The 25,814-nt window shown below is 39.1% G+C and overlaps 1 protein-coding gene across 1 annotated transcript in view; it reads left to right on the top strand.

Moving 5' to 3' along the window:
• The first annotated feature begins 1,116 nt into the window (after positions 1-1,116).
• LOC131245529 (two pore calcium channel protein 1B) overlaps positions 1,117-25,814 on the top strand; it is a 106,228-nt gene continuing 81,530 nt past the window's right edge. The window contains exons 1-7 of the mRNA XM_058245054.1: positions 1,117-1,527; positions 7,394-7,537; positions 7,758-7,865; positions 14,086-14,181; positions 16,633-16,763; positions 23,442-23,502; positions 23,616-23,782. Coding sequence (XP_058101037.1) covers positions 1,381-1,527; positions 7,394-7,537; positions 7,758-7,865; positions 14,086-14,181; positions 16,633-16,763; positions 23,442-23,502; positions 23,616-23,782 — 854 coding nt within the window. The 5' untranslated portion in view covers positions 1,117-1,380. The remainder of the gene's footprint in view (positions 1,528-7,393; positions 7,538-7,757; positions 7,866-14,085; positions 14,182-16,632; positions 16,764-23,441; positions 23,503-23,615; positions 23,783-25,814) is intronic.

The raw sequence follows: 25,814 nt of genomic DNA, 5'->3' as shown, positions 1-25,814 counted from the left end.
TCCACCTGAGATGTTGACATGCCAAGCTCATTTCCAAAAATAAAAATCCAAAATGAATGAACCGTGTGAACTAAACAAATACATCACGTGTGGCCTACAGAATAGTGCCACGTCGGTACTGGCAGTGTCCGCAGGCAATCGGCATCCGCGCCCCCCGTCACCAACTCTGCCAGACCTCATCAATGACGCACTGCTGTAGCATTTATGGCGACTGTAGCCTTTAAATCTATGGTCCTATATTTAAATCTATGACGGACCGCACATGGAATCGGTAATGGCAATAAAATAAAACGTTTACCTTCGAATATTTTAACCCTTCGATCACTTGACTCATATCTTCCGGACATGAACATTCTCTTAACTTTTGAATAATCAAAAAGTAGATTGAAACATTTCATTTTTAGAGTTCTTTTAGTTGACTCCCATACACGGTGAGGTCCATCATATAAACGGTTTGGATTATTAAAAAAGATCTCGATCTAATGGCTAAAATCCCGATCGTACCCTATTACCATAGGTGGGGATGTACTTAGCAAACCCTCCGCATCACGTACGAGTAAAGAATACGGACGATGGCTTAGAATCATTTCCGTAATGGATCATGACGATCCAGATCAGCCACTTGGGATGGCCCCGGTTACTGCTTGCGTTTATTCTAGTAACTCCTTTGTCATAAAATCGTCCGCGCAATGCATACTGGCGAACCAGCTCAGCCACCTGTCATGCCCTGGTTATTGCTCGCGTCGCCCAATAGTCGCTATCATAACCAAGGACATTTCCGTAGTTTGTTGCAAAATCAGGGATAATTTCAGTAAAATACTCTCAAGTCTCAAGGACATTTCCGTAGTTTGTTGCAAAATCAGATTTCGTTTTGCCTCTGTCGCGACACACAATCCAGCCTGTGTCTCTGCCCACAGGGGTCCAGACGACAAAATGGGTTGATGATTTGCACTGTTCATATTGTTGTTATTACCGTAAGTAAGATATTTTAATCCTAACCTTTGATTTTAGAGTTGAATAAGAGCCACAGAAAATCTTCTTTCCATTGATGTAAATTCATCTACCGATAGCAACGGCCATAGTCATCCGTTCAGAATAATTATCTTCCGGTGGCCCGTGTTTTGTAGAGTTAACAAGAAGGACGGTTCTGATCATCGGGCCACTTAGGACATGGGCCCCAGTGGGCGGCGAACACGCTGGATCCTCGTCGCGACGGAGGCAACACGTACTCGTCGCATGTCCCTACTCCTTGGGTCCTCTCCTTGCGCGCGTTCTAGTTCTACTCGGTCTCTCTGTTCTCATTTCACACCTTTTCGAATATAAAAGCCTGTGGGAAGAATTCTGCTGAGGAACGTTTGAAGAGACGAGAAAAGGACGAAAATGCAGACGCCTTTGGTTCGAAAAGAAAGTGGCGGCAGCAGCAGCAGCAGCAGCAGCCGCCTCGACAGGCATAGGATCTTCGTTAGTAGGACCGACGCCATTTCTCACGGTTCGGCGTATCAGAGAGCTGCAGCGCTTGTCGATCTTGTAAGCTGTTTTCCATCTTCCTTGGAATATCAGGTCGAATTTTCGAAGAACTTTTTTTTACTGCAAATTCGTGTTTGATTACCTGGACAAACCGAATTATATGAGGGATCGTCAGATCGGATGAATGCCAATAGTCGGTGCAGTGGCTTTTTATTAATTTTGATGAATGTTAGTTGCCAGTATTTCGAAATAGAGATGAAGCTCTGCGTGATTTACTGTGGAAGTTTCTCGATGATTTTAGCTCTGTCACTTGTAATTGCGATAGAGTATGGATTTTATATACAAGTAAAGAGATTAGAACTGAGTGGAGGGGAAGGAGTACACATCAGTGCATGTGAACTTTCCCATACAGTGTTTTCTTTCCCGACAGTGTTTCACTTACGTAGAACATCCGGGCTGTGCAAAAGGTGGGACGAACCACAAACATCACTTGAGGTAAACGACAGGATTCTCCACTTATTAGGCAGTCAGCACTGTCCAATCAATGGACAACTAGTGCTTCGACTCAATATATTGGCTGGCCCACCTAATGGGTGGATTGATCTGCTTTTCACTCCAGGTGAACTTTATGGCATCGTCCATCTTTTGTACGACTTGTTTGTTTAGCCCAAGTGGCACGCAGGCGGGAAAGAAACATTCAAGAGAGAGCAGGGGAAAGAAACAATCAAGAGAGAGCAGGGTGTAGAACTATTGAAATTGCTGATTTTCTAAAATAATGCATCGATCCAAATGTGCAATTACATGGCTTCCTGCTTGAATGTTTCTGTGAATGAGGTGTAGTTTTACTTAAGAACATGAACCACTACAGTGAGTGGTAGCTGGCTCAGCAGACATGTTAGGGAGCTGATTCCAGAGACATCTTGACATTCTTGGCGAGTCAAAGGCTCATGGAGGTGTAAAAAATTTACAGTGGTCAGAATTCACAGCTAGTAATCACACCCATCCAAAGAACCATAATATCTAGACATGTCCTAGACTATAGATTCTCCTCGACTACCAAATTTAATTTTTGGGATGCAAGGTTACACACACACAGTGTTCGAAATATCGGTATCACGTTACGTATCACACCCTTAGGATATGGATACGTATTGGTTATCGAATGGGATATATTGGTTGTATCGTCGTAATGTATCGCTGATGTTGGAAACATGGGGAAACATTGGAAATTGGTCGAAATTTTCAATGAAATTTCAATGATTGTTAAAAAAGACATCAATACACACTTACTAATCAAAACATTACAAAATACAAGTGCACATAATAGGTTTTCTTTGTATGGGGTCCTTATCTATGCGTTGTCTAACTGAATTGATGCAAGTATATTCAAAGTTTATTCATATAATTTATCAATGTAAGAAGACGTGTGGAAACACAAGCAATACATTCAAAAGCAAAAGAAGGATCACTAAATCAGGTTACACACATGTTTGATTTTATGTTTGGACACAAAGATTGCAACTGATTTGCGAGAAATTGGAAAAATTTTAATTTTTTTCAATTTTCCGCTACTTGGTCCTTCTCCTCCAAATCTCAAAATCGAAGGTCCCAATCCATGATTTTTCATGCAAAACATGAAAAATCATGGTTTTGTAACAATTTAATACTTATTTAACATGATTTACAAAAAAAAAAAGGATCGAAAATAAAAAATGCTCACCAAATCGAACATGTGGGATATATCCCACTGCTTGTGCATTTCGTATCGCACAGGTGGGATACAAGAAATATTGTGAGATATATCGGCCGATATCGTCGATATTTAAAACACTGTATATACATACATACATATACACCTATACACCTTTATCTTAGTCAGACCAGGCACCCACCATGCTCTACTGAGCTGCTGTGAGCCATGAACCGCGTGGGGGTTCGCCCCCAGGTCCATCATTCACCAATTAGGCCTTACTCAACGGTTTCGCTTGAACCCATGACCTTTGGCTCTGATACCAATTAGGGCACAATGACCGACCAACTCGCCTAAAAGCTTAAGCTATTAGGGGGAGTACCGATATATACCTTTATTGTAGTCGGACCATTTTTTAAAATTCTTTGGTGGTAATCTTATGGGTTTGAAGGATTACTCTTTACAACCTTATATTTCTAGCCTCTCATGCCTGATTAGTATCCTCTATGACTACCGTTTATCGGATCTCTCACATGAGAAAGCTAGCATGAGGTCTAGCAATATACACCCTTGTTTGGTCATAATCGTCTCTTTATTTTCTTGTTGTTACTAATGAGCTTAACATTGGATGCCATTGAGAAGGCGAAGTTATGAAGCTCAATGATTGTAATTCAATGAGAATAATTGCGTTATTTCCTAAAAGGAGTGATTGCCTCGTTGACCAATTTGCTATACCCTGACATAGTTATTGGATAAGTAGGTGTTGTTACTCAGATTTTGAATCCTGAGGATAACCCATAACATATTACTACTATGGAATAATTCATCATCATACAAATGACACCATTATCATCTCCTGATATCCCAGAGCCATCTCGACCCTCCATATCTTCCTTTTGTAGCACTTCTTCCTCTAAGCTCGAACACTTTTATGAAATACGTTTCCATCTGCTGCTCGGAAGCCCTGTCCCTACTTTCTTCAAAACCTTCTTGTGCAACACCGCCAGACACAACTTTCCTTGCACTTGGCATTCCTGAGGTCTACCTTATGGACTCTCATCCTTCTCCAGCTTCTTCCCCCTCAAATCTGCCCCCATTTCCTGCTCTTGAAGATTTTGAGTACCCTCAGCAGCGAGAAAAGCACGTTTGGAAGATCAAAACTCCTGCGGGCGTCAACGAAAATGGCACCTCAAGAGAGATTTCTACAGCCGAAGTTGCCCTCAATTGGCAGGTAGAAAATGCAGTTCACCAAACAATCATGGTCGAACCCATTCAAGGATTCATTTCCCCTATCCTTACAAGCCTACCTTAACACACAAACACCTATTCCCCAAAAGCCCAAAAGAACCGTCCACCAGAATTCCTCTTAGGCCTCTACTAGTAACTCATATACCCCTCCGCCGGCTTTTTTAACAGAAGATATTCAGGCCTCCTCCATTCCCATCATAAACATCCCTACCAGCTCTATGGATCTCAATTCCATTACGTCCTTCCTTAGAGCCACAACCCTTAACATGGCTTTGCCATCCTTGGTCATGGAAATGCAAGATCTCTTAGCTTCAACCTCATTCTCTTCCATTGATAATGAGTTGGATTCCCTGCTAGAGCTCCTCATGCAGGATGGAGATGTCCATGATCCTGCTGATTCTGGCGTAATGAAGGGATTAGTGTATGTGTGTGAAAGATAACAAAACTATATTATAAGCAAGCGTCAAAGGCAAAGAAACTATACAGAGAGAGAGAGCTAGCACCACCCAAACTAATTATAGGATAAAAGAATAATCAATCCCCTCCCCCCAAAGCATGAAGCCCATTCAATAACTAGGCTCCTTACTTTCGATACAACCCATCCCATAGAGTGGCTCGAGTTCCTAAACAATCTCCCGTTCCTTTCTTCCCAAATAACCCAAAGCCAGCCAATAGACACAAGCACCATGTGACTTTCAACTCCTCTTTGAGATCCACCCCATGCCGAGACAAAAAGAATAAATCAATGGAGATCGAACATGCCCAATTAACCCAAAACATGGATAGGATACTATTCCACAAAAAAGGAAGCTGTTGGGAAATGCAGAAAGAGATGGTTAATTAATTCTGCATTCACCATACACATCAAACAAACATTTGGGAGAGCCATTCCCCGCTTCTGGCAGTTATCTACTGTTAAGAATTTTCCTCAACCAACCAACCACACAAAAGCCGAAACTCTTGGTGGAGCTCCATAGGACCAAATAAACTTGATAGTAGCCGCACCACCAGAGGCCTCCTCAAGGGCATGGGTTTGGAGCATGTTATAGAAGGATTGGACAGAGAGGCGTCCGGACTTATTCGGCTGCCAATACATCTTATCCTTCTCACCAATAGACGGATAATAAAATTTGATTTGGTCCAATAGGGAGGTCAATTCCCCTACCTCTTCCTCGGACATGAAGAGCGGGCAAGGGGGGCTCCATGTTATACAATCTCTAGTTCAAGAGAAACAACCACCCACCAACACATTCTGGTCCATAGATAAGCTCGCAAGCCGTGGGAAGTTCGACTCCAATGTATCCTCCCCAATCCAAATATCTTTCCAGAAGTCTATGTTTTCGCTGTTCCCAAGCACGAAACACACTTCATATCCAAAACTCGATTTCACTGAAGCAATACTTTTCCTCAAGTGCGATGCCCTATGCTAGAAAGAATCTTTCGTTAACCACCCTCCATTACCGGATCCATACTAACAATTATATCCTTCCAAAGTGCCTCTTCTTCCATAGCAAACCTCCATTGCCACTTTTCAACTGTTAGTTACGGGCCATATTTTGCGTAATGCGCATGGTTACCACCATTACTGTTTCGGCCGTTACGTAATCATTTTGGAATACCTTGCAACTGACATACCGACCCCTAGGATAATTGACTTCTTCATTATTATTGCAAATTTTCCTTTTCCAGATTGTTTGTTTCTTTTTTTTTTTTTTTAAAAAACATTTCCGGTATAATTATGGAGTGTGGAACTTATACATGGCTTGTTGGGATGGTATTATCACACGCCACTTTTGCTGCCATCTATGCTATTATGCATGCTTGCTTGACGTGTGGTTTTGTGCGCAACATGTTCCTGCATAGTTACCACTTGTCGTTGCCGCTCAATGTTGATAACCTGATTCTGACTCTTGTATGTATATTTCCATGTTTTTGGAGAACAATTGTGAACACTCTCTTTCTGGGTATTCCAATTGGTGAGCCCTCTTCATCTAGGCTGTATCATCTAGTTAATTATAAAGGAAGATAATACATGGAGGAGGCTGTATGTGAGGTTGAAATGCCAGTGGACTACTATGAGTACATCATGCCTAAAGAGGTTATACAAGTGGAAAGAGAATCTATGAATCAATTCATAGCCATGATGGGCATGAGATATGTAGGTTAAAGAAGCAAGACAAGCAACATCAAACCTGATTAGGGAAACAGGTGACAGGTTTAAGGAATGCCAAGATGAGCAACAGTTTCCTGTGGATACTTCTGCCATTTTGTTGCACTGGTTTTGGGGGCTGCATTTGCTCTCGGGCAGGGATTGAAGCTCATAGCAATTATGAGACAGGATTTAAGTTTCTCAACAAGTTGAATGCTGAAGAGTCAATGGATGAAGACAACAATACTTGGAAGGTAGTCATGTTGGATGGATGGCTATCTGTTTGACCTTTTTGTTACCAAACATCTTCTCCATCTGGTCGCTGCAAGTTGATCTTTTTAGGATTGTAGGGTTAGGATTATATGCTTGCCCCCTAATGATTTGTATTATACCATATATTTTACCTTTATTATATATATTTTTTTTCTTGTATAGCAATCAAGAAAATTATATATAACTGGTTGTTGTACTTGTTTTACCATCAGTGGTTGCCCAACTAACCATCTGCCACTTTTAAATGGTGTTCATGATTCGCTCATGATGGATTTGATGACATGTTTAGCCAAAATTATGCATCTTCTGATATGTTTTATTGTTTTTCCTTCCCTTGGCTAACTTGGAAATTGTCTGTAGCCAATGTTCCCATTATTACTTTTCACCAAATGCATCCATTCAAGAAGTGATGTCATTGCAGATATAAAGTGGAAGCATGCATTTTTCCTCCTAGATAAAGGCATTTTTTTGAGATATGGTGGATCACTTCCCTATGACATAAATGGAACAAATCGTGTTTGCAATATTCTCTATCTTGACCAATGTTGTTGAAAATGCATTTTCAGGCCGAAGATGGTATTGGTTTACCTGAGCAAGTTCTTGATGAATCGAGGTTTGAAAGGGCATCAAAATTCTACTTCATCTTTATCCGATTTGATTGGCTGTGGTCTCTCAATCTTTTTGCGTTAATAGTACTGAATTTCCTTGAGGTAAGTTGAGATGTTCATTTGTGGCATCTTTGACTGAGTTATGTGAAAAGATCACTAAATTGTTCTATCATATTTGACAGGGGTTCATGTCATGTACTGCATCTAGGATTTATAATGTCCATTTCAGGAAGCAGTTTTCTGTTACTTGTGGTGTTGTTTCACTTGTTTATTTTGGCTAACCTGCTCAAGATGACTAACATAATTCTTTTGATATTTGCAGAAGCCTTTGTGGTGTGCCAAGTACATTCCATATACATGCCATGACAGGGAGTATTTTTACCTTGGGGAGTTGCCCTACTTAACCAGTGTTCAGTCCCTTGTCTATGAGGTTAGTTTTGTGAAGAACATTCATTGTGAAAAGCTTGTTAGATTCTTATTCTTGTTGGCTTAATTGTTGAAAATATCTTTCAGGCTTGTAGATTATTACCAACCTACAAACTATAGGTTAGAGTTATTTATTTGCTTAGAAATTTGGTAGAACTTATGTCATTCAGATATTTAATTAGTGCTACTTAGGATCTTATTAAGGGAGCACAATGTTCAGATGTGCCATGTTGGCCTGCAGAGGAACTTAAGCCATGTTGACAACCCTATCTTTTCTACAGTTAAATGCTTCTCTCTCTGTAACTAGTTTTGAGTATTTCTGTTTTGATATCAAATACTTAATTTCTTAAGGATTATGTAGGCATTCAATTTGGCCCTATTTGGGTTAAATCACAACTCAACTTCAGCCATAACCATTACAAAGGTAGTGAGGTTTCGAAGTTATCCTTTGCAGTTCAGATGGATTTCCTTAAAAAAAAAAAAGTTTTGGTTGCAGGTGTAAGTGCCTTTATCAGTTATTCCTTTGAACCCAACAATGGTTGGTGTTCACTAATATGCCTCTACTGACTATATTTCATCCTAATAAAACTACCAACTTATATACACGCTTAAACTGGTACATTACTGGAAAAATAAGTGGAAATTTAAATAGTGAGTCAAGTTGATGCATTTGGTCTACTTGCTTCTTTGCATTTTGGTTTCGAGGTGAAATTATGCTTTATTGTTGTTAAGATTATGGGTTTGGAAGAATCAAGGCTCTGGTTTCCATGGCATCGAGAAAATCTAGTGTGATCTCTTGTGGGTGGAAGTGAGGAAAGCCACTGATTTCACACGGTAAAATGGTAGGATGTCCAAAAATTGAAGATGGATGGTGGCATTGGTCTATGAATTAGCCGCACCATCCTTCTAATCAGGTGCTGCTCTAGCTTCAGATCGTTCTTTGGACTTGCGATGATGCTCTTGCTTGCTAGCGGTTTATGCTTGATAACATTTTGAAACAAAAGCTTCCCCTCTCTGATGGGGACATCACGCGCCCACGCACGCCCCCCCTACGCACGTATGGAAGGAGGACGAGGGCCCCACCTAGTTAGAGGACTGCATTTTGGTTCGTTGGAGTGGACCCGATAGCCATGAAAAGCCCACCATGGGTTCTCATGATCGTGACCCACTATTCTAATTAATCTCGTATTTTAGGTTTTGCTTATTATTTTTATTAAGAGTATTAAGGACGTTTTAAATTATTTTAATTAGTTGTTATTTTTGATTATTTTATCGCCAAGTAATAGGTTGCGCACATGGCGCGAGTTTTGGGGTATAGGGTTTTATTATAAATAGGTACCCCTTGTAGTCTTTTTGATTCATTGAAGATTAATAAAAATTTTCGCATTTTTCTACTTTGAGTTTCTGAGTTGTGGAAATCCAATTGGGTGTGAAACCTTCTCTTCCTCGAAGGGCTGAATACTGTGGTGTGAAGCCACACCTATCCCGATTCACCCCCATCTTCTACCATCCATACTTCTCTTCTCCTACAATCATCTATGCCTCAAATCCGTCATCTATTGCCGTAATTTTTCTCTCTACAGCAGAATTCCAGAATCTAGTCCTGCAGAAGGGCTGAAACTTCGGCGGAGCACCACGCACAGATGCATATCAGATCGACTCGAAAATCGGAGGTTTTGGAGCCCACCCCTGGCCGACCAGACTCAAGGAGTCGGTTTCCGGGTTCGGAGCCCCCTCGCACGTGCGGCCAAGCCCCTGTGTACGTGCCTCAGGTCTGACCCACTGTCCGCGCGCGTGGACTCTCGCTAGGTTCAGTTTTCAACCTTTTTCATCCCTCTCATACTTACTTTCCATAACCCTAACCCTAGATTGTATTATTTTCAATTTGTTTCCCCCCTTTTTCTAGTCCTAGGGTTCTCTGAACTGAAACCTGTGAATCCCTTGGATTAGGGACATATTGCTGTGCATGTGTGGATGGATTTACTTCCCTTTGAGTATCGTTTGGTCCATAATTTTTATTGATCCAGCCCTAACATGTGTAGGTCTGGACCCGCATAGATTCCCCTTGATTGAATGTTTGAACTTTTGTGTGGGATATGGAATTTGTGTAATTGTTTATGAACTAACGTGATCTTAAACCTGAAAATCTTGCACATCATATTTGAACTTCATGTCCTGCTCACTGTCCTGTGCCCGAATCTTGCTTCCTGCAACCATAGTATAGGAAGAATCAAGGGAAGGATTTGGGATTTATTGGTAAAATGGTGGTGCAGGTTTGGAGAGGAACTGGGAGCATCGTGGAGAGAGGCTATTCTCTAGAAGTATGAGTCTTCTGAGGTGGGTTGGTAGCTAGGGTCCTCGCTCTGGATGCTGGTTCCAATGTCTAGAAAGCTATTGGTCTCCTAAGCAGAAAGTTGACCACGAGGGTAGGTCTATCCATCAAAATGGGGGTAGCAGTATTCAGGACGCTTCTCTGTTTGACATTGTCCATAGTGAACAGTTTTGGTCTTGGGAGGATGTGTGCCTCAGGGATGAGCTGCTGGTAGCTTCTTTGCCCTCTTTATACCACTTGGCTCCTCATCATGCCGTGGTGATTGGGAAATGTTGTGAGGTTGTTGGGGGATCTATTGTTTTGGGCATGCCTCTTCTCAAGACCTCTATGATGATGGAGCTAGGGGCTTCACTGTGCACTTGGGAAACCTTTATGAGGTTAGCAACGACTTCTCTGTCGAGGATAAGCGTGTTTCAAAGTAATCGTCTAACAGAAATTTCACTTCTAAATCCTTGTTCAAGTCCATTTGTGTGATATCTGATCCCCCTTACATGTGCAGCGTCAACCAATATTGGGGATTCCAAAATCTTTAATATAATGGCTTTACAAATTGGCTTTGTAATTCGATCGATCTCCTCTATGATCTTTGGGTGGGCGCTTCAAATGCCTAAATTTAGGGTGTTAGTGTTATTATGTAGGGATTGGGCTTCAATTGTATCTAGAGATGTATGGTAATGGGATGTTTTTGTATGGTGATGGGGCTTCATCTTGATGGGTAGTAAGGGTAATTCCATTTCTTTGCTTAGAGAGTTTTTTTTTTTTTTTTCAAGGGTTGAGTATGGTTTTAAATATCATCTACGATCGGTGTTCGAAGTATTGGTATTGCTACAAGTTTCACTGGCTGGGGATACATAAATAATATCTATATCATCGATAATATCGTTGATAACCAGAAATGCGGGAAAACATGGGGAAAACAGTAGAATTTTCAGGGAAACTTCAGGAGATGCTAAAATACACATATTTGCATATTTAGGAATAAAAATTTTGCAAAAAGAATGAATACACAATAAGTTTCTGTTTAATGGGGGCTTAAAAGCATGTATCGTTGTAAGAAACAGTCTAACCATCTCATCCATCCCATCTAATCAATCCAATCATCCATGTAACCTTCCATCCAAACATCCATCGATATTGCAAAATATTGATAACTCACAATATTTTGCCAAGAAATCATTGACAATTGGAAATGAAACGAAAGATTGTGGTCTTGATATCGCGTATGTTGCGACAACGATAATATTAAGATATTATCAATATTAGCAATGACAAATTGAAAATTGCATACAAAAATGTGCTCATAAAACAAAATGAAATATATATTTTTTTTAATAAACAAACTTTTTGTGATATCTTTACATTGGCTATATTATTGAAATATTGCCAATACACTTGTGATACAAGCATCACCTAGAATTTACACAGTAAAAAATATTGGTGATAGATTGGCGATATCGATACATTGGCAATACAAGCAACACCTAGAGTTTATATAATTGAAAATATTGTCAATATCGATATGTTGGCGATGCATTGTTGATGCCTAGAATTTCTAATACCACTGGTGTTATCGGTATCGCCAAACTGGAGATAACGATAATATTGGAGATATTTAGATAATATCGGAGATAAGTCAAACGATGTTTACGATACAACTGTATTGGCCATATTGAAACTTATGCATCCACCCCTATTACACGATATGGGGGTGGATCAGTTGGTTATGGAAAAAATGGGTATGTCGGCCTCTATCAGCCGATGCTGGCCAATACGCCCCGCTGTGCAAAAATGGGATATGCATTTGAAATAGATGTCCTTTTAGTATCCCCTAAAGAAAAAAGCTGAAAAAAATCGAAAGAAACCTATTTCTTCGACCAAATGGGAGCTTGGGTATGTCGTTTTTTAACCGGAAGGCCTAGAGCTAAGTTATAATGATCTTGTTACTGTGAAAAAATATCCTAGACGTGCCCAATTGGGTGAAAATTTTGAATTAGATCATGCTTCCCTTTGGAGGAGCTATGATACAATCAGATAAAAATCTACCGTACCAGCAAGAAGAGAACGAGTACTTAGACATGTGGGTACTCGATGGTCCCGATCTGATTTTAATGAGTCTAGATCCCATCTTTTGGATCCGTTAAGAAATCAGGTTGTGTTCAGGTCTCACCTTTTGGATCCGGTTAAAAATCAGGTCTTGTCCGGTTCGGGTCAGGTCTAGTTGGGGCCAGGTCGGGCTTGGCTAGTTTTAATGGTACAATTATATATTGACTAAAAATACATATTGATGATTTTAACAACAAAGTGAGGTTTCCTGAGCCCCACGCATGTAAGAGAGACTGTTTACACACCATACACATGTCAAAGTGGGAAATATATGTGTGATCTAATCCCTCCATCGGGTGGGCCCAACCATGTAAATTCTCTTATCTTTGCTAAACCCATCTTGAAACTTAGATCCAAAGACCTGGTGGGTATGTGAACCTTGGATCTTGGTTTGGGTATTCAAGAACTATACCCTGACTTAACACGACCAAAACCCGGTTAGCCTGGTTACGAGTACTATAGGAGCCGACCCATTGACAACCCTATATAAAGGCCTTATTTTGAATTTTTTATATTCAACTTTTGTCTTGTTTTAGTTCTTTCTTCAATTTAACCATAGAGGAAGCTTAGAAACTAGTTTTAGATTAGATCTAAATCTATTTTGACCTTTTGAGGATAAAAACGCAAGATTTGAGCGGGAATCACGAATCGAAGCGGAATGGACCATTTTGGGAAATATCTAGAAGAAGGGGTAAATCCTCAATTTTCTTTTGTTTTGTTTTTGTTTTGTTTTGTTTTTTGTTTTTTTTTTTTTCATCTTCTTTTTATTGTATTTATATGTAATGGGCCCTAATCCACCAAATCATGCTTGATTGTATTCAATTAGGTCAAAGCCGACACAACATTCTCAATTTTTTATTTTATTTTATTTTATTTTTTATTTTTATAATTTAAAATGATACAACATACACCATTGCATACATGTTAAAAACACATACATACATAAAAAGATTCTGGCGTTTTACATTTTTCATATTTTCCATATAACTTTTCATGCATTTTTTGTGAGGGAAAAAATTGGTTCATATGCTCTGTATTTTATCTTTTTGGGGCCCAACTGGTATGCCCACTGATACTGTTATTCAAAACTGTTGAGTGATGAGAGGGTCACTCGCCATTGTTGTCCTTTCTTGTTAAGCTTTTTGTTCCTCATATACATCTGACAGGTGTTTAAGAAAAAGGATTACTGGTGTGGAATTTTGAGAGGGAATCATTTGTCTTTTTATGACCTCTTCTTCTTATAACTTATAAGTGGTTTGGAACGTTGGTGTACCACCATCATGTCAAGAGGTTGGACGTATTTCAGGGTTGAAATTTATAAAATTTGTGATTTTGTAGAGAGGACATTGGTGTGGATGTACATTGGATTGACAAATGGGTCTACTTTGAGTAGTAGAAACCAGAGTCTTACTAAGTCTTGATCTGTGTCTGCGTTAGCTAAGGCATGGAGCTTCCTACATGGGAAAAATTAAATCATAGGCCTTCCTTAAGCTTTCACTTGTGGAGATATCGATTGTACCCAAAAGATGATAACGGGGGACTCTAGTGCTGCATTTGTAGTAAAATGTCTACATTTGCATGGTTTATGTAGTGGAAACCATTGATGTGCACAGTAGGAATTTGGAACAAGGTTAAGTAGAGTTTAATGAAGGTGTGTAGGGCTGCACACTTCCTTGTTTATTAGCTATGTTGTTCAGAACTCCTGAAAGTTTAATGCTGACCGTGTTTTCCATAGCTGTGGTGATATATTCTTGATGAAGTTATTCATGGCTTTGTTAATTTTTTTCAGGGCATAACGTTATTAATTCTCATGGTGCACACATTTTTTCCAGTTGTATATGAAGGATGCCGAATTTATTGGAAGAACCCTTTGAACATATTAAAGGTACACAAGTTCTTATTTTTGACATGGAACTTTGTCTGTTTGATATCATTTAACAGTCCACATTCCACTACTAAGAAGTTCTTGTGGACTATTGGATGTTTGGAAATGCCAATAAAAATTGCAAGAAATTTATGAGCATGCTTCATTAAAGGGTTTGTAGACTTGCAAAAGATCTGTGCTCTGTTTAGAAGTTGCTTTACATGTAGTAATTTTTGTGCTCTCTTTTCAAGAGCTGTAATAGAGATGATTTAATGTGGTTGTAGGTTTGTTGTCGGGAGGATGATGCCTCACGATTCTTCTCTCCCTGTTTTTTGCCTCTGTTGTTTCTCTCTTTTCTTTTAATAAATCATGAATCATCTTTCAAAAAAAAAAAAGAAAAAAAAAACTCGATCGTTGTTTTTTAGGGTGATGGCAATGAGAATGTGATGCAAATAATTTGAGAAAGTTAAGAATCTCTGTACCAGCACACATGTTGGATGGATCCAAAATTAATATTTATTACTACATATGAACTTAACGTACTCTGTATCATCCATATAGGTGTAAATTTTATGATCGGTTTAGTGCTGTATCAGTGTACATATAAAAAAAAGTTTTTCATTGTTAGTTAAAAAGAACTGGTATTTGAACCGTGGCTTAAATAAAGGAAAATGGAACCTCACTGCTGAAGTACTTGGCTGATTTCCAAGTCCTAATACTAATCATTGAACCGTTCAAGTTAGCTTGTCTTGAGAATTTCAAGTTTAAATCTGAGGTGGTGAAAGTTCGAACAAGCTTTTCTAAAATCAAACTGTCTAATTAGGAAGTATGATTTGTAATTCACAATTTCCTAGAATTGCTATCAAATGCTGTTAGCATTTGCAATCTTGTCACGTTTGTGAAGGAATAAATTTTGTATCCGTGAATTCTTCTAATACCAATCCTGTCCCTTCTTTTAGGACAATACACCTTCCAGTTAGGGAGATGGACCCTTATCTTGCACATATTCCTTAAATAAAATGTTCCTCTGAAACCTATCTTGTTTTATTGCAACACCAATGGGATTCTATCGTGAGGGAAAGAGGCGAGTAGTAAATCTATTGTGAAGGCCGCCATAACACTTATAGTTGGGTGGGCCAAAGCTGATATTAGAGGCAGATGCATCCCTGATCCCTGTTTTGAAGTCACTGGGAAGAGATCATGCATCCTTGTATCAATATCCAACTCAGCCACTGTTCATGGGAGGCTCCCTCATGTGGAGTATACAAGGCTAATTTTGGTGGCACCTCTTTTGGTAACCCGGGCCCTGCAGGCATTGGAGGAGTGGTTAGAGACTCTAATGGGACAGTGCTTATCCTATTTTCTGTGCCAATCAGGATAAAGGACTCAAGCTATGCTGAGGCTGCAGCCATGTCGCAAGCAGTTAAAATCACTATTAACATGACCCCAATCCCAGTTTTTGTGGAGGGGAACCTAAAGAAAAACCCAAAGAATGGCATCTCTTGGGCCATGACGGGAAACAGCAAATGACATTTGGCAGATTCTGTGGACAAAATTAGAGACCTGTATAATGGGAGACAGATTTGATTCTCTTACTCCAACAGAGAGGCTAATGAAATAGCCGAGAAGCAAGCAGAGGTGGGAGTTTTCGGGAATTCTTTGATAGTTGAAGATATGTCTGGTTGATATTGGGCTGCTGTTTTGGTTTTTCGTGGTGTCCATTTCTTGCTTTTGCTGGTGTGTTACGTAGCTGAGGCTCCGGTTGTTTTTTCTTTTCTCTCTTGAACAAAATTCCTATTATCATCCCTCAAAAAGGAAAAAAGAAAAAAGAAGAGGAAAAAAAGAAAAGAAAAGGGAATTCTATTCAGAAACATGGAAGAAGGTAGCAAATTGATTAACATAGGTTTGACCATCTTATGCAGGCAATGGAAAGATAATAACAGCCTTCACAAATATAAGCAGCTCTCAGACCCAGTTATTTGGGATAAGCCTTTGATGATGATGATGATGATGATCTCAGTCGTGGTTCAAAAGAACCAATAGAATATATAGTACTTTAGCAATAAATTTCTTTTGAATTGTTAATACTGCAGGCCATACTCTTTGACCCGTGATGGTTTCCACCTTGGCTCTCTTGTTAGGCTTCATTACGAATCAGTGCAATTTATCCAAATTAAGATGGTGGTGAGAACTATAATATTTCTGAGCATGTCAAATACCCAAGTGAAGGAGAACAAATAAATTAATTTTTCAGAAGATCAAGTGAAAATGCCACTGGGATACAATACTATTTTCTGAATAGATCTCGTAGCCAATCTGCTTAGTATTTCACTTTTCTACAAAGCAGCTTGGTTTCCATGTCCTACACAGATTGCTTGAAAAAGAAACAACCATTATTGCTTTTACTTCTTTTAATCTGCATTAATTTATCTTTGTTTCATACAATAATATAGTTTTATGTTGCATTTGCAGGTCGCATTCCTGTTAGTTTTGGTCGGTGATTTATTGGTTTATGCTCTCCTCTTGTCTCCTGTGTCCATTTCTTATCTACCTTTGAGAGTTGCTCCCTATATTCGTGTCGCCTTTGTTGTTCTAAATGTTAGGTGAGGCCATCAAGTCAATTATTTTCACACTTCTGTCAAATCATTGACATGACTCTAGATGTGGTGAGGTCCAGATAATCTCTGGATATGATTCATTTTTGGATAATTCTCTAAAATGATCTCTAAATATAGATGAACAGTGTAGACATAATAAATGCATTACTTTGGGACCCATGTAACTTTAATCTCCCTAAACCGATTGTACAACTCGGAGCTCGAGGATATAGAATCACTTGTTGGGGTCCACTTGCAATCTGAATGCATCTGAAACTTGTCCTGACCCCTTAACCAAGTAGGACACACATAATGGATGGGCTGGATTTGTGATCCATGCCTCAGTGGCCCAACAAGTAATTATGAATGTTTTAATGGAGCGTATTCCTCTCAATTTTTGTGTGTGGTGTGGCCCACGTGTGCCACAGATTGACTTGATTTTAAGCCCCAGGTCCACCATGGATTAGTGGCCCATTAATTATGCAAACTGGATTGTTTGTAAATGTGATATATGAATGGTCCGGATCTTTGTTAAAATTTATATATATTGACGGTGTACAATCATGTGACCATGTAGTGCGTGGACAGCCTAAAATTGATAGAAGTATGACGAATGCATAGCCCTATGCACTCCACCGCATAGAACCCATTGTAAATTCCATTGATGTGTGGGCCCAAGAATGTTAAGGCCCATTTTGAGTGAATGTCATGTGGGCCCATCAGTGGTAGCCTTTGTTGGGCCAACCATTAGCCCTCTTCGACAAGAGTTTGTGATCTCCATGTGTTGAATGTATGCCATTTTGAATCATGTGAAATTGTGTTGTGTGTAAAGCCCTTCACCACTTGGTATGTGATATAGGTTGTATTGTGTTGCTGCCCTAGATTACCTAATTATATAACGAGTGCATAGCCCTTCACCACTTAGCACTTTGGTTAGAGTGTGGCCCTAAGTAGTAGGATCATATGACATGTGTTTAAACCCATAAATATTTTCAATTATAACAAATATGTAGACTCAAGTTGTAAGGCCTGTATCATAGTCCGTACCGTTCTGTTGGCTTCCGCGGTCATCCTGGTCGAATTCCGGCAACCCTCGACCTGTATCCGATGTTTGCACGTGATCCTAAGCCAAGTCCTACATACCAATGTAGCTCAACCCGAAACTTGTATCTTAGTGACCGCATCGTCGCCGCGGTTCTAACACTGCGACTCGCGCACCGATCCGATACCCAGGTTAGAAGATGTGGGCCCGCATTCGTTCCGAATTTCAAGAGAGATGGTTGTGGTTGAAAATGGGAAAACATCGCGCGTTGCGAATTTCAAGAGAATCTCTACAACATGTCCCATCAATTAATCAATCAATCAAGTCAAGTACACTCCATACCACAAGTACCAACACCTATCCCTCCTTTTTCCCTAAGTCAACTCTCTCTCCCCTACCCACCCCTCTTTTTCAAAATTTCAAATATACCCATACTCTCCATCTCCTTTCCTTACAACAACCACTCCATCCATCCCTTTAATCCATTATTTCTCTCTTTCTCTCATTTCTCAAAACTCATTTCCCAAGCAATAAAAATTCCAACGTCCAAGCTCTCCCAAATACTAAGTGTGGCCCACCTTCTCATCTCCCATCTCAACCTTTCAATCACCATCAACCTCCATCAAAGTTGAAGACAAGGACCATATAAGTCCAAGGAGCTCAAGAAGAAGGCCGATAGGTGGGTGATCCATCGTCGATTCCTATTTTAAGGGCCCACTTGTTGTGGGACCCACTTAATGTATGCATTGTATAGGGAGGGCCCAATAGTGGCGGGGTCCTTCCCCTTCACGTCTTTCTCTCTCTCTTGTATGATGTAGAGGTTTGTGGCCCACCTAATGTGTGTGTGTGGCTCTTTTCTCTCTTGAACAAAATTCCTATTATCATCCCTCAAAAAGGAAAAAAGAAAAAAGAAGAGGAAAAAAAGAAAAGAAAAGGGAATTCTACTCAGAAACATGGAAGAAGGTAGCAAATTGATTAACATAGGTTTGACCATCTTATGCAGGCAATGGAAAGATAATAACAGCCTTCACAAATATAAGCAGCTCTCAGACCCAGTTATTTGGGATAAGCCTTTGATGATGATGATGATGATGATCTCAGTCGTGGTTCAAAAGAACCAATAGAATATATAGTACTTTAGCAATAAATTTCTTTTGAATTGTTAATACTGCAGGCCATACTCTTTGACCCGTGATGGTTTCCACCTTGGCTCTCTTGTTAGGCTTCATTACGAATCAGTGCAATTTATCCAAATTAAGATGGTGGTGAGAACTATAATATTTCTGAGCATGTCAAATACCCAAGTGAAGGAGAACAAATAAATTAATTTTTCAGAAGATCAAGTGAAAATGCCACTGGGATACAATACTATTTTCTGAATAGATCTCGTAGCCAATCTGCTTAGTATTTCACTTTTCTACAAAGCAGCTTGGTTTCCATGTCCTACACAGATTGCTTGAAAAAGAAACAACCATTATTGCTTTTACTTCTTTTAATCTGCATTAATTTATCTTTGTTTCATACAATAATATAGTTTTATGTTGCATTTGCAGGTCGCATTCCTGTTAGTTTTGGTCGGTGATTTATTGGTTTATGCTCTCCTCTTGTCTCCTGTGTCCATTTCTTATCTACCTTTGAGAGTTGCTCCCTATATTCGTGTCGCCTTTGTTGTTCTAAATGTTAGGTGAGGCCATCAAGTCAATTATTTTCACACTTCTGTCAAATCATTGACATGACTCTAGAGTTTAATATTTTATTTTTGTGAAATTTTAACCGCATGCAGAGTTTGATTGATGTAAATGTTTTTCTAATGCATATATGCTCCTAGACATTGAATTTAAACCAACCTTTAGTTTTTTGTGAAGGAATTGTATGGATCAACAATTGTATACTGTTGGTTGCACATATTGCACTACAACAATGCCAGCTCATCTGTTTATCGAGTTCAGTCTTTTTCTTTTTTGATCTGGGAAAATTTATTAAATGAAATATAGTACTTGGAAAAAAGGGAAGAAAACATATGGTGATGCTGAAGAGGAAGATTTCACCAAATGTGTAGAGTTAGAAGCGTTAGGTGTGCTACTGTGCATACTCTTGTGGACTGGGAAGGAAAGCAACTTCAAGTCACTTTACTTCAGTGTTTGTAGTATCAGTGTCGTTGCACGTATTGCTGATATCATGGCTGGGGATATGGAAACATATATCAATATCACGGATATTATTGCTGATACTTGAAAATGTATTACTGACTGAGGGAAACATTGGGGAAGCATGAGGAAATGGGGGAATTTCTCAATGAAACTTCATGAGATGCTAAAATACACATATTTGCATATTTAGGAATCAAATAAATTGCAAAAAATATGCATACGTAATAAATTTATCTTTAATGGGGTTTAAAAGCATGTAATGTTGGCTCATGGAAACATTAGAGAAACATGGGGAAAATGGTGGAATTTTTCAATGATACTTCAGGAGATGCTAAAATACACATATTTGCACATTTAAAAATCAAATAATAGCAAAAAAGATGCATATTTGCATATTTAGGAATCAAGTCTACCTTTAATGGGGGCATAAAAGCATGTATCGTTGACTCAGGGAAACATTGGGGAAATATGGGGAAAATGGTGGATCCATCCATCCATCCATGCATGCATGCACATAGTACATACATACAAACACCTGCATGATGCATCCATCCATGCATACGTGTGCGTGCGCGCACACATGCATAGGTATGTATTTATGTATACATTCATCCATCCATCTAACCAACCAACCATCCAACCATCCATTCATCCATGCATACATACATCCATGCATGCATAGACACACATACAAACATGCATTTCATCGTACAACCATGCACCCATAAAAAAAACTAGAAATGTATTTTTGTTTAATAAACAAATTTTTGGAGATATCGATACATTGGTGATATTATCGAAATATCACTGATACATTGGTGATAGAAGCGACACCTCGAATTTACATAGTAAAAAAGATCAGTGATATCGATACATTGGCGATATAAGCGACACATGAAATTTACACAGTCGAAAATATTGGCAATATTTAATAATATATCACAGAAATGTGGAATTTTTTATACTGCTAGTGTTATCAGTATCGCCGAGATGGAGATACAGATAATATTGGGGATATTAATAATATTGTGGATACTCTGTGCAATGCTCTACTTAAAATAGCATTTGCCCCCACATGGATATAATCGAGTCTGCAAAATGGGTTCTTTCAATCCATCCCCACAATACAATGAGCCCACAACCTAGTTGTTGATCTTCAACAAGTAATGTTGGAAAAACAACCCGAACACCTCCACCAACATATGGGGCTAGAAAAGAGATAGTTATCGGTTTCTGTAGGGACAGAATAAAGGTTTGAAAATAGTGAAAACATGACAAAATGACAATTTTAGAAAGTGTAACTTGCAGTAACATGCAGAGAGGAAGTTGTTGCTACAGTGTGTAAGACCCCTATCCGGAACACAGCTTATGTATACTTCCAGATGACCCATAGGCTGGGTTTTGCGTTTTTTCTAAACAAAACTCATGTGTGTTCAAGGCAGCAGTTTGGTCCTAGCAAGTGATTTGACCATTTGACCAACGATCAACTATACCTACCACGTCACCCAGCTCAACAGCCCATATAACCGCCAATTCACCCAATGGTCCACATAACTTCCACTTCAACTAGTGGTCCATGCAACCGCTGCCCGGGGGTGGCCATCTCACGTAATGTTCAACACAGTCAATCGTCCACGAAGACGCCACATCATCAAGTTAGTCGGACTGGTCAAACCACCCTGATCGGCGGGTCAGGTCAATGGTTCGCACTGTCTTGATTCATTTCTAGAGCTTGCTTGGGAAAAGTTTAATGCCCTCAAGTTCCTTGTGGCAATGTGCACGTGCAAAGTGTGCCAACGCAAACAGTGCGATTGCGTGTGATCCTTGTGAGGATTTGATCCTGTCTTGGGTGGCAACAGCCCATCATCTGGCGAACTTTCCTTTTGCAGTTTTTTTAATAGAAAATCTTTTTACAAAATATTAAAGGCCAGTTTGAAAAGATACATTTTCATGCTACTTAAGGATGTCCTTCTCTTTTGATCTAGCCCAACTTGAAAGAATTGAATTAGGATAAATTTCTTACCACTTAGAAGATCAAAACCTCCAAGATTATGCCACAAAATGGATGATCTTTTCACTTGTGGAGGAAAAATTGAGTAAACAAGAGGAAAAAGATAATAAGCAGATTCACACGACAGAAGACCTAACGAAATCATTCCCAAAGGGTTACTTTTAGCATCCCATCAACAATTCTAGAAGAGTCACTGTCCTAAGACTTGAATCCCATCATAGGAAGCAAAAAGAAATCTTCTACTCAATTGAACTATCCTATCATTTTCCCCATAAGTTCAATATGTGTGGCCATATATAGCGTTGTACAGATCACAGTTAAGTTGAAAGAAGCAAGGCTTTTAGCCTATTGGCCCAGAAATTAATCTTTCGTAAATAGTCTCACTTACAATAAAAGTTAAAAGAGAATAAACAAGTAGGGAAACTTAAGTAAGAGTAAGATTACTTAGAATTTTATGTATATCAACTGTATGAGGGAGTATATAAGCTGCATGGTGTAGACGGGCTTACAAAACCTCCAAAACTTTTTATGGTTTGTATACGAAGCCCTTTAAAGACTGATTGACCCTTGGCCCCGCATTTCAAATGGTCCATTGAATAGGCTTTTTGATCGAATGTATGCGTCTCATTGTTGAGTTGGACCATTGATTTGGTTCAGATTTGTGATCAGGCCTTTGTATCTGATCCAAATTCTCAGTCAGGTCAATCTGGACCCTTGACGTGCTCCAGATCTTCAATATGGATGGTTAGATAGGTCTTACTTGTAGTTTGGCTTTTTGGATGAGCTTGATTTGGGTTGAATCTTCAATCGACCACTAGTTGGACTACAATTGGTCAGTCATTGTATGATTGAATTATCAACTTTGAACTATTGCATGAACTTTCGACCATTTTTAGTGAGTAATTAGTAAACCTCTATATGTCACTGCTTACCTCTGTATGTAGAGCTTAAGATTGTCATTTTTGAATAGGCCTAGATCTGATTTCCCAATGGAAAGCTATTAGCACGCCGTCATTTCTGCATGAACATCAGAGTGCGCTCCCATGATTTCTCCATCTCAAATTTTTTCCCGTTAAGTGTGTTTCCGCATGAGTAGCACCTGGAGATGACCATGCCATTTGAAATTGTTGAGTACTTAAGTTTTTCTTTGTTTCCTTTCTTTTTAACCACTGTCATTTTGCTTGGTTACTGCATTGCTGAAGTTTGCATATATTTCTAGTGCAAGTGGCACTGATGGTACTCATTTAGGATTCTTTCAAAATTGATGAAGTTTAATATGCAATTTTATCATGGCTTGAGAAATGGAGAGTGCACATTAGAGCTCTTTAAGATCAGGACTTTTGTATCATTGTAATGTGAAATTGGTTATCTTTGAGAGATGGAGAGTGCACATTAGAGCTCTTTAACATTAGGACTTTTGTATCATTGTAATGTGAAATTGGTTATCCTTGTGTTGATGGTTTTATTCTCTCTGCACTCAGGGAATTACGAGCATGTATGGTTACATTGGCTGGAATGATGGGCATGTACTTCAATGTCTTGGTAGCTTGATGTTTCTTCATTACATCATTGGGTTATAATTTCTTTTGATAGCCCTACCAGTAAATTTTGATAAGGATGTGCTTATCCTTCCAGTGTTGTATTCTTTCTTGCAGGCGCTTTGGTCTCTGTTCATTTTATTCTCCAGCTGGTTAGCCTATGTCATATTTGAAGATACCCAACAAGCAAAGATGATGTTTAATTCTTATGGTGCCACATTGTATCAAATGTTTGTTCTTTTCACCACATCAAACAATCCAGATGTATGGATACCTGCTTACAAGTGAGTAGGACCTTGCACCATTCTTTCAGATCTGTTTTTCATTAGACGAGAAAGTTCTGCCCATGTGTTGTTGGATGGAGAAATTTGTATTGGCTAGAATTTTGTTATATAAAAATTTCTTTTGCTTTAAGTTTCTAAGTTAACAACCTATATCTGTGATACTAATTATCTTTACGGGGTGCTAGGACTACCTTCAGCTACTTCTTAGAGGTAGATTACACAACTTTATTTTTTAATACCCTCCAAGTCATCACCAGTCACTATATCATCCACACACACAACAAGTATTATATAGATAGAGGTGGAGTGCTTTTGTCACGCCTCAAAATCCGGTCCTTGGGTTGGCCAAACCTGACTCCATATTCGAGGTCATTCAACGGTTAAATTTGAGCTAGTTTATGGATAAACAGGTGGTCTTGTGAGTGTAAGTGGTGAGACTGCAAGTGCACATGTGTGTGTATGCATACAAAATCATATAATTAATAATTACATAAGTCAATGGTTCATATTAAAAGATCGATCATGCATATCAATGGTCACATCTTGCATGGATTGATGGATGCATATATGCACGGATGCGTGGATGAATGCATGGATCTATGCATGTATGCTTAGGTGAATGCAAGTGTACACGCATGCACGGGTACACATGCGCACCAAAGTCCCGAGTCATTACAACTTTGAGAAGACCTAGTGATCTACTTTACTCCCTTTTAATCTAAATGATACAATCACACTACTAAACTTCTCAAACCAAGCCCGTGGTGATTGCTTCAGCCCATATATAGATTTGTTTAACTTACATACTTTAGATGACTGCCCCTAAGCAACATACCTAGGAGGTTGCTCCATGCAGGCTTCTTCATGTAGATTTCCATGTAGGCACGCATTCTTCACATCTAGCTAAAAGAGAGGCCAATTGTGCAACCCGAACTGAATTAAGCTTAGCTACTGGTGAAAATGTATCTAGATAATTTACTCCATAAATTTGCATATATCCCTTAGCATCCAACCTAGCTTTGTAACGATTAATTGACCCATCAAGCAAGAGCTTAACTGTACACACCCATCTACACTTTATTGGAGTTTTACTTAAGGGAGATCAGTTAGCTTTCAAGTATCATTGGAGGACATGGCTTCTATCTCTTTATCCATAGCTCTTTTTAATTTTCATTTGACATTGTCTCCTGGCTTGACATATGAATGGATACAACAAACAAGGTAGAGGTAAACATAACGATTATTTGTGAACAAATGGGTAGGATGAGTAATGCAAGAACATTTACTTTTTCGGACCGCAATAGGGAGATTCTCGACAACCTCATGAGACTAAGAAGAACTAAGAGCCTCAGTAGGTGCAATAGCCTATCGTATGGACTGAAGAGGAATGGTCTGTAATGCCTAGTCTTTTCTCCTTTCTGTAATAAGTTTGTGTAAAATCCTTCTAAGGTGGCAGTGGCATCTCAACATCAAATTCTGAAGGAAATACCTTTGGCAAGGGAGCTTCCATAGATGTGGCTTTGATAGCACGCTAATCTTTATTGTAGAATGGAACACTTTCAAAGAAGGTGACATTAGCAATTATAAAATGCTTCGTAAGAGTGGGAGAATAACACTGATAACCCTTTTGAGTACGAGAATATTCTCGAAAAATATAACCAGCTGAACAAGGCAAAAGTTTATCTCGACTTGACCTAAATACATGAGCATGGCAAGTACAACCAAACACTTTGTGTAACGCCTCGAGTTTCAGGGGTCGAGTATGCACTCGTTCCCCAACATTCTAGGTGTTACTTTTATCTTTTGGAAGCGTAGTTTAACATCAAAATCAAAATGGCATCAAACTCATTCGTGAAGAACCAAACCAAACAATGTATTAAGTTCAAAAGTAAAGTGGTGCCACAACAATCACATAAAAAATCCATACAGTCATCCAACCAATAATAGAGTCTATTTAGCTGGGGACTCAATATACATGCCCAAATTTTTTTAAATGTTTGATAAATCTAAATGACTACTCCAACGATAACAA

Source organism: Magnolia sinica, chromosome 5 (genome assembly GCF_029962835.1).
Source record: "Magnolia sinica isolate HGM2019 chromosome 5, MsV1, whole genome shotgun sequence".
NCBI lineage: Eukaryota > Viridiplantae > Streptophyta > Magnoliopsida > Magnoliales > Magnoliaceae > Magnolia > Magnolia sinica.
The sequence above is the reverse complement of the archived record's forward strand: the minus strand, read 5'-3'. Positions and strand labels throughout refer to the sequence as shown.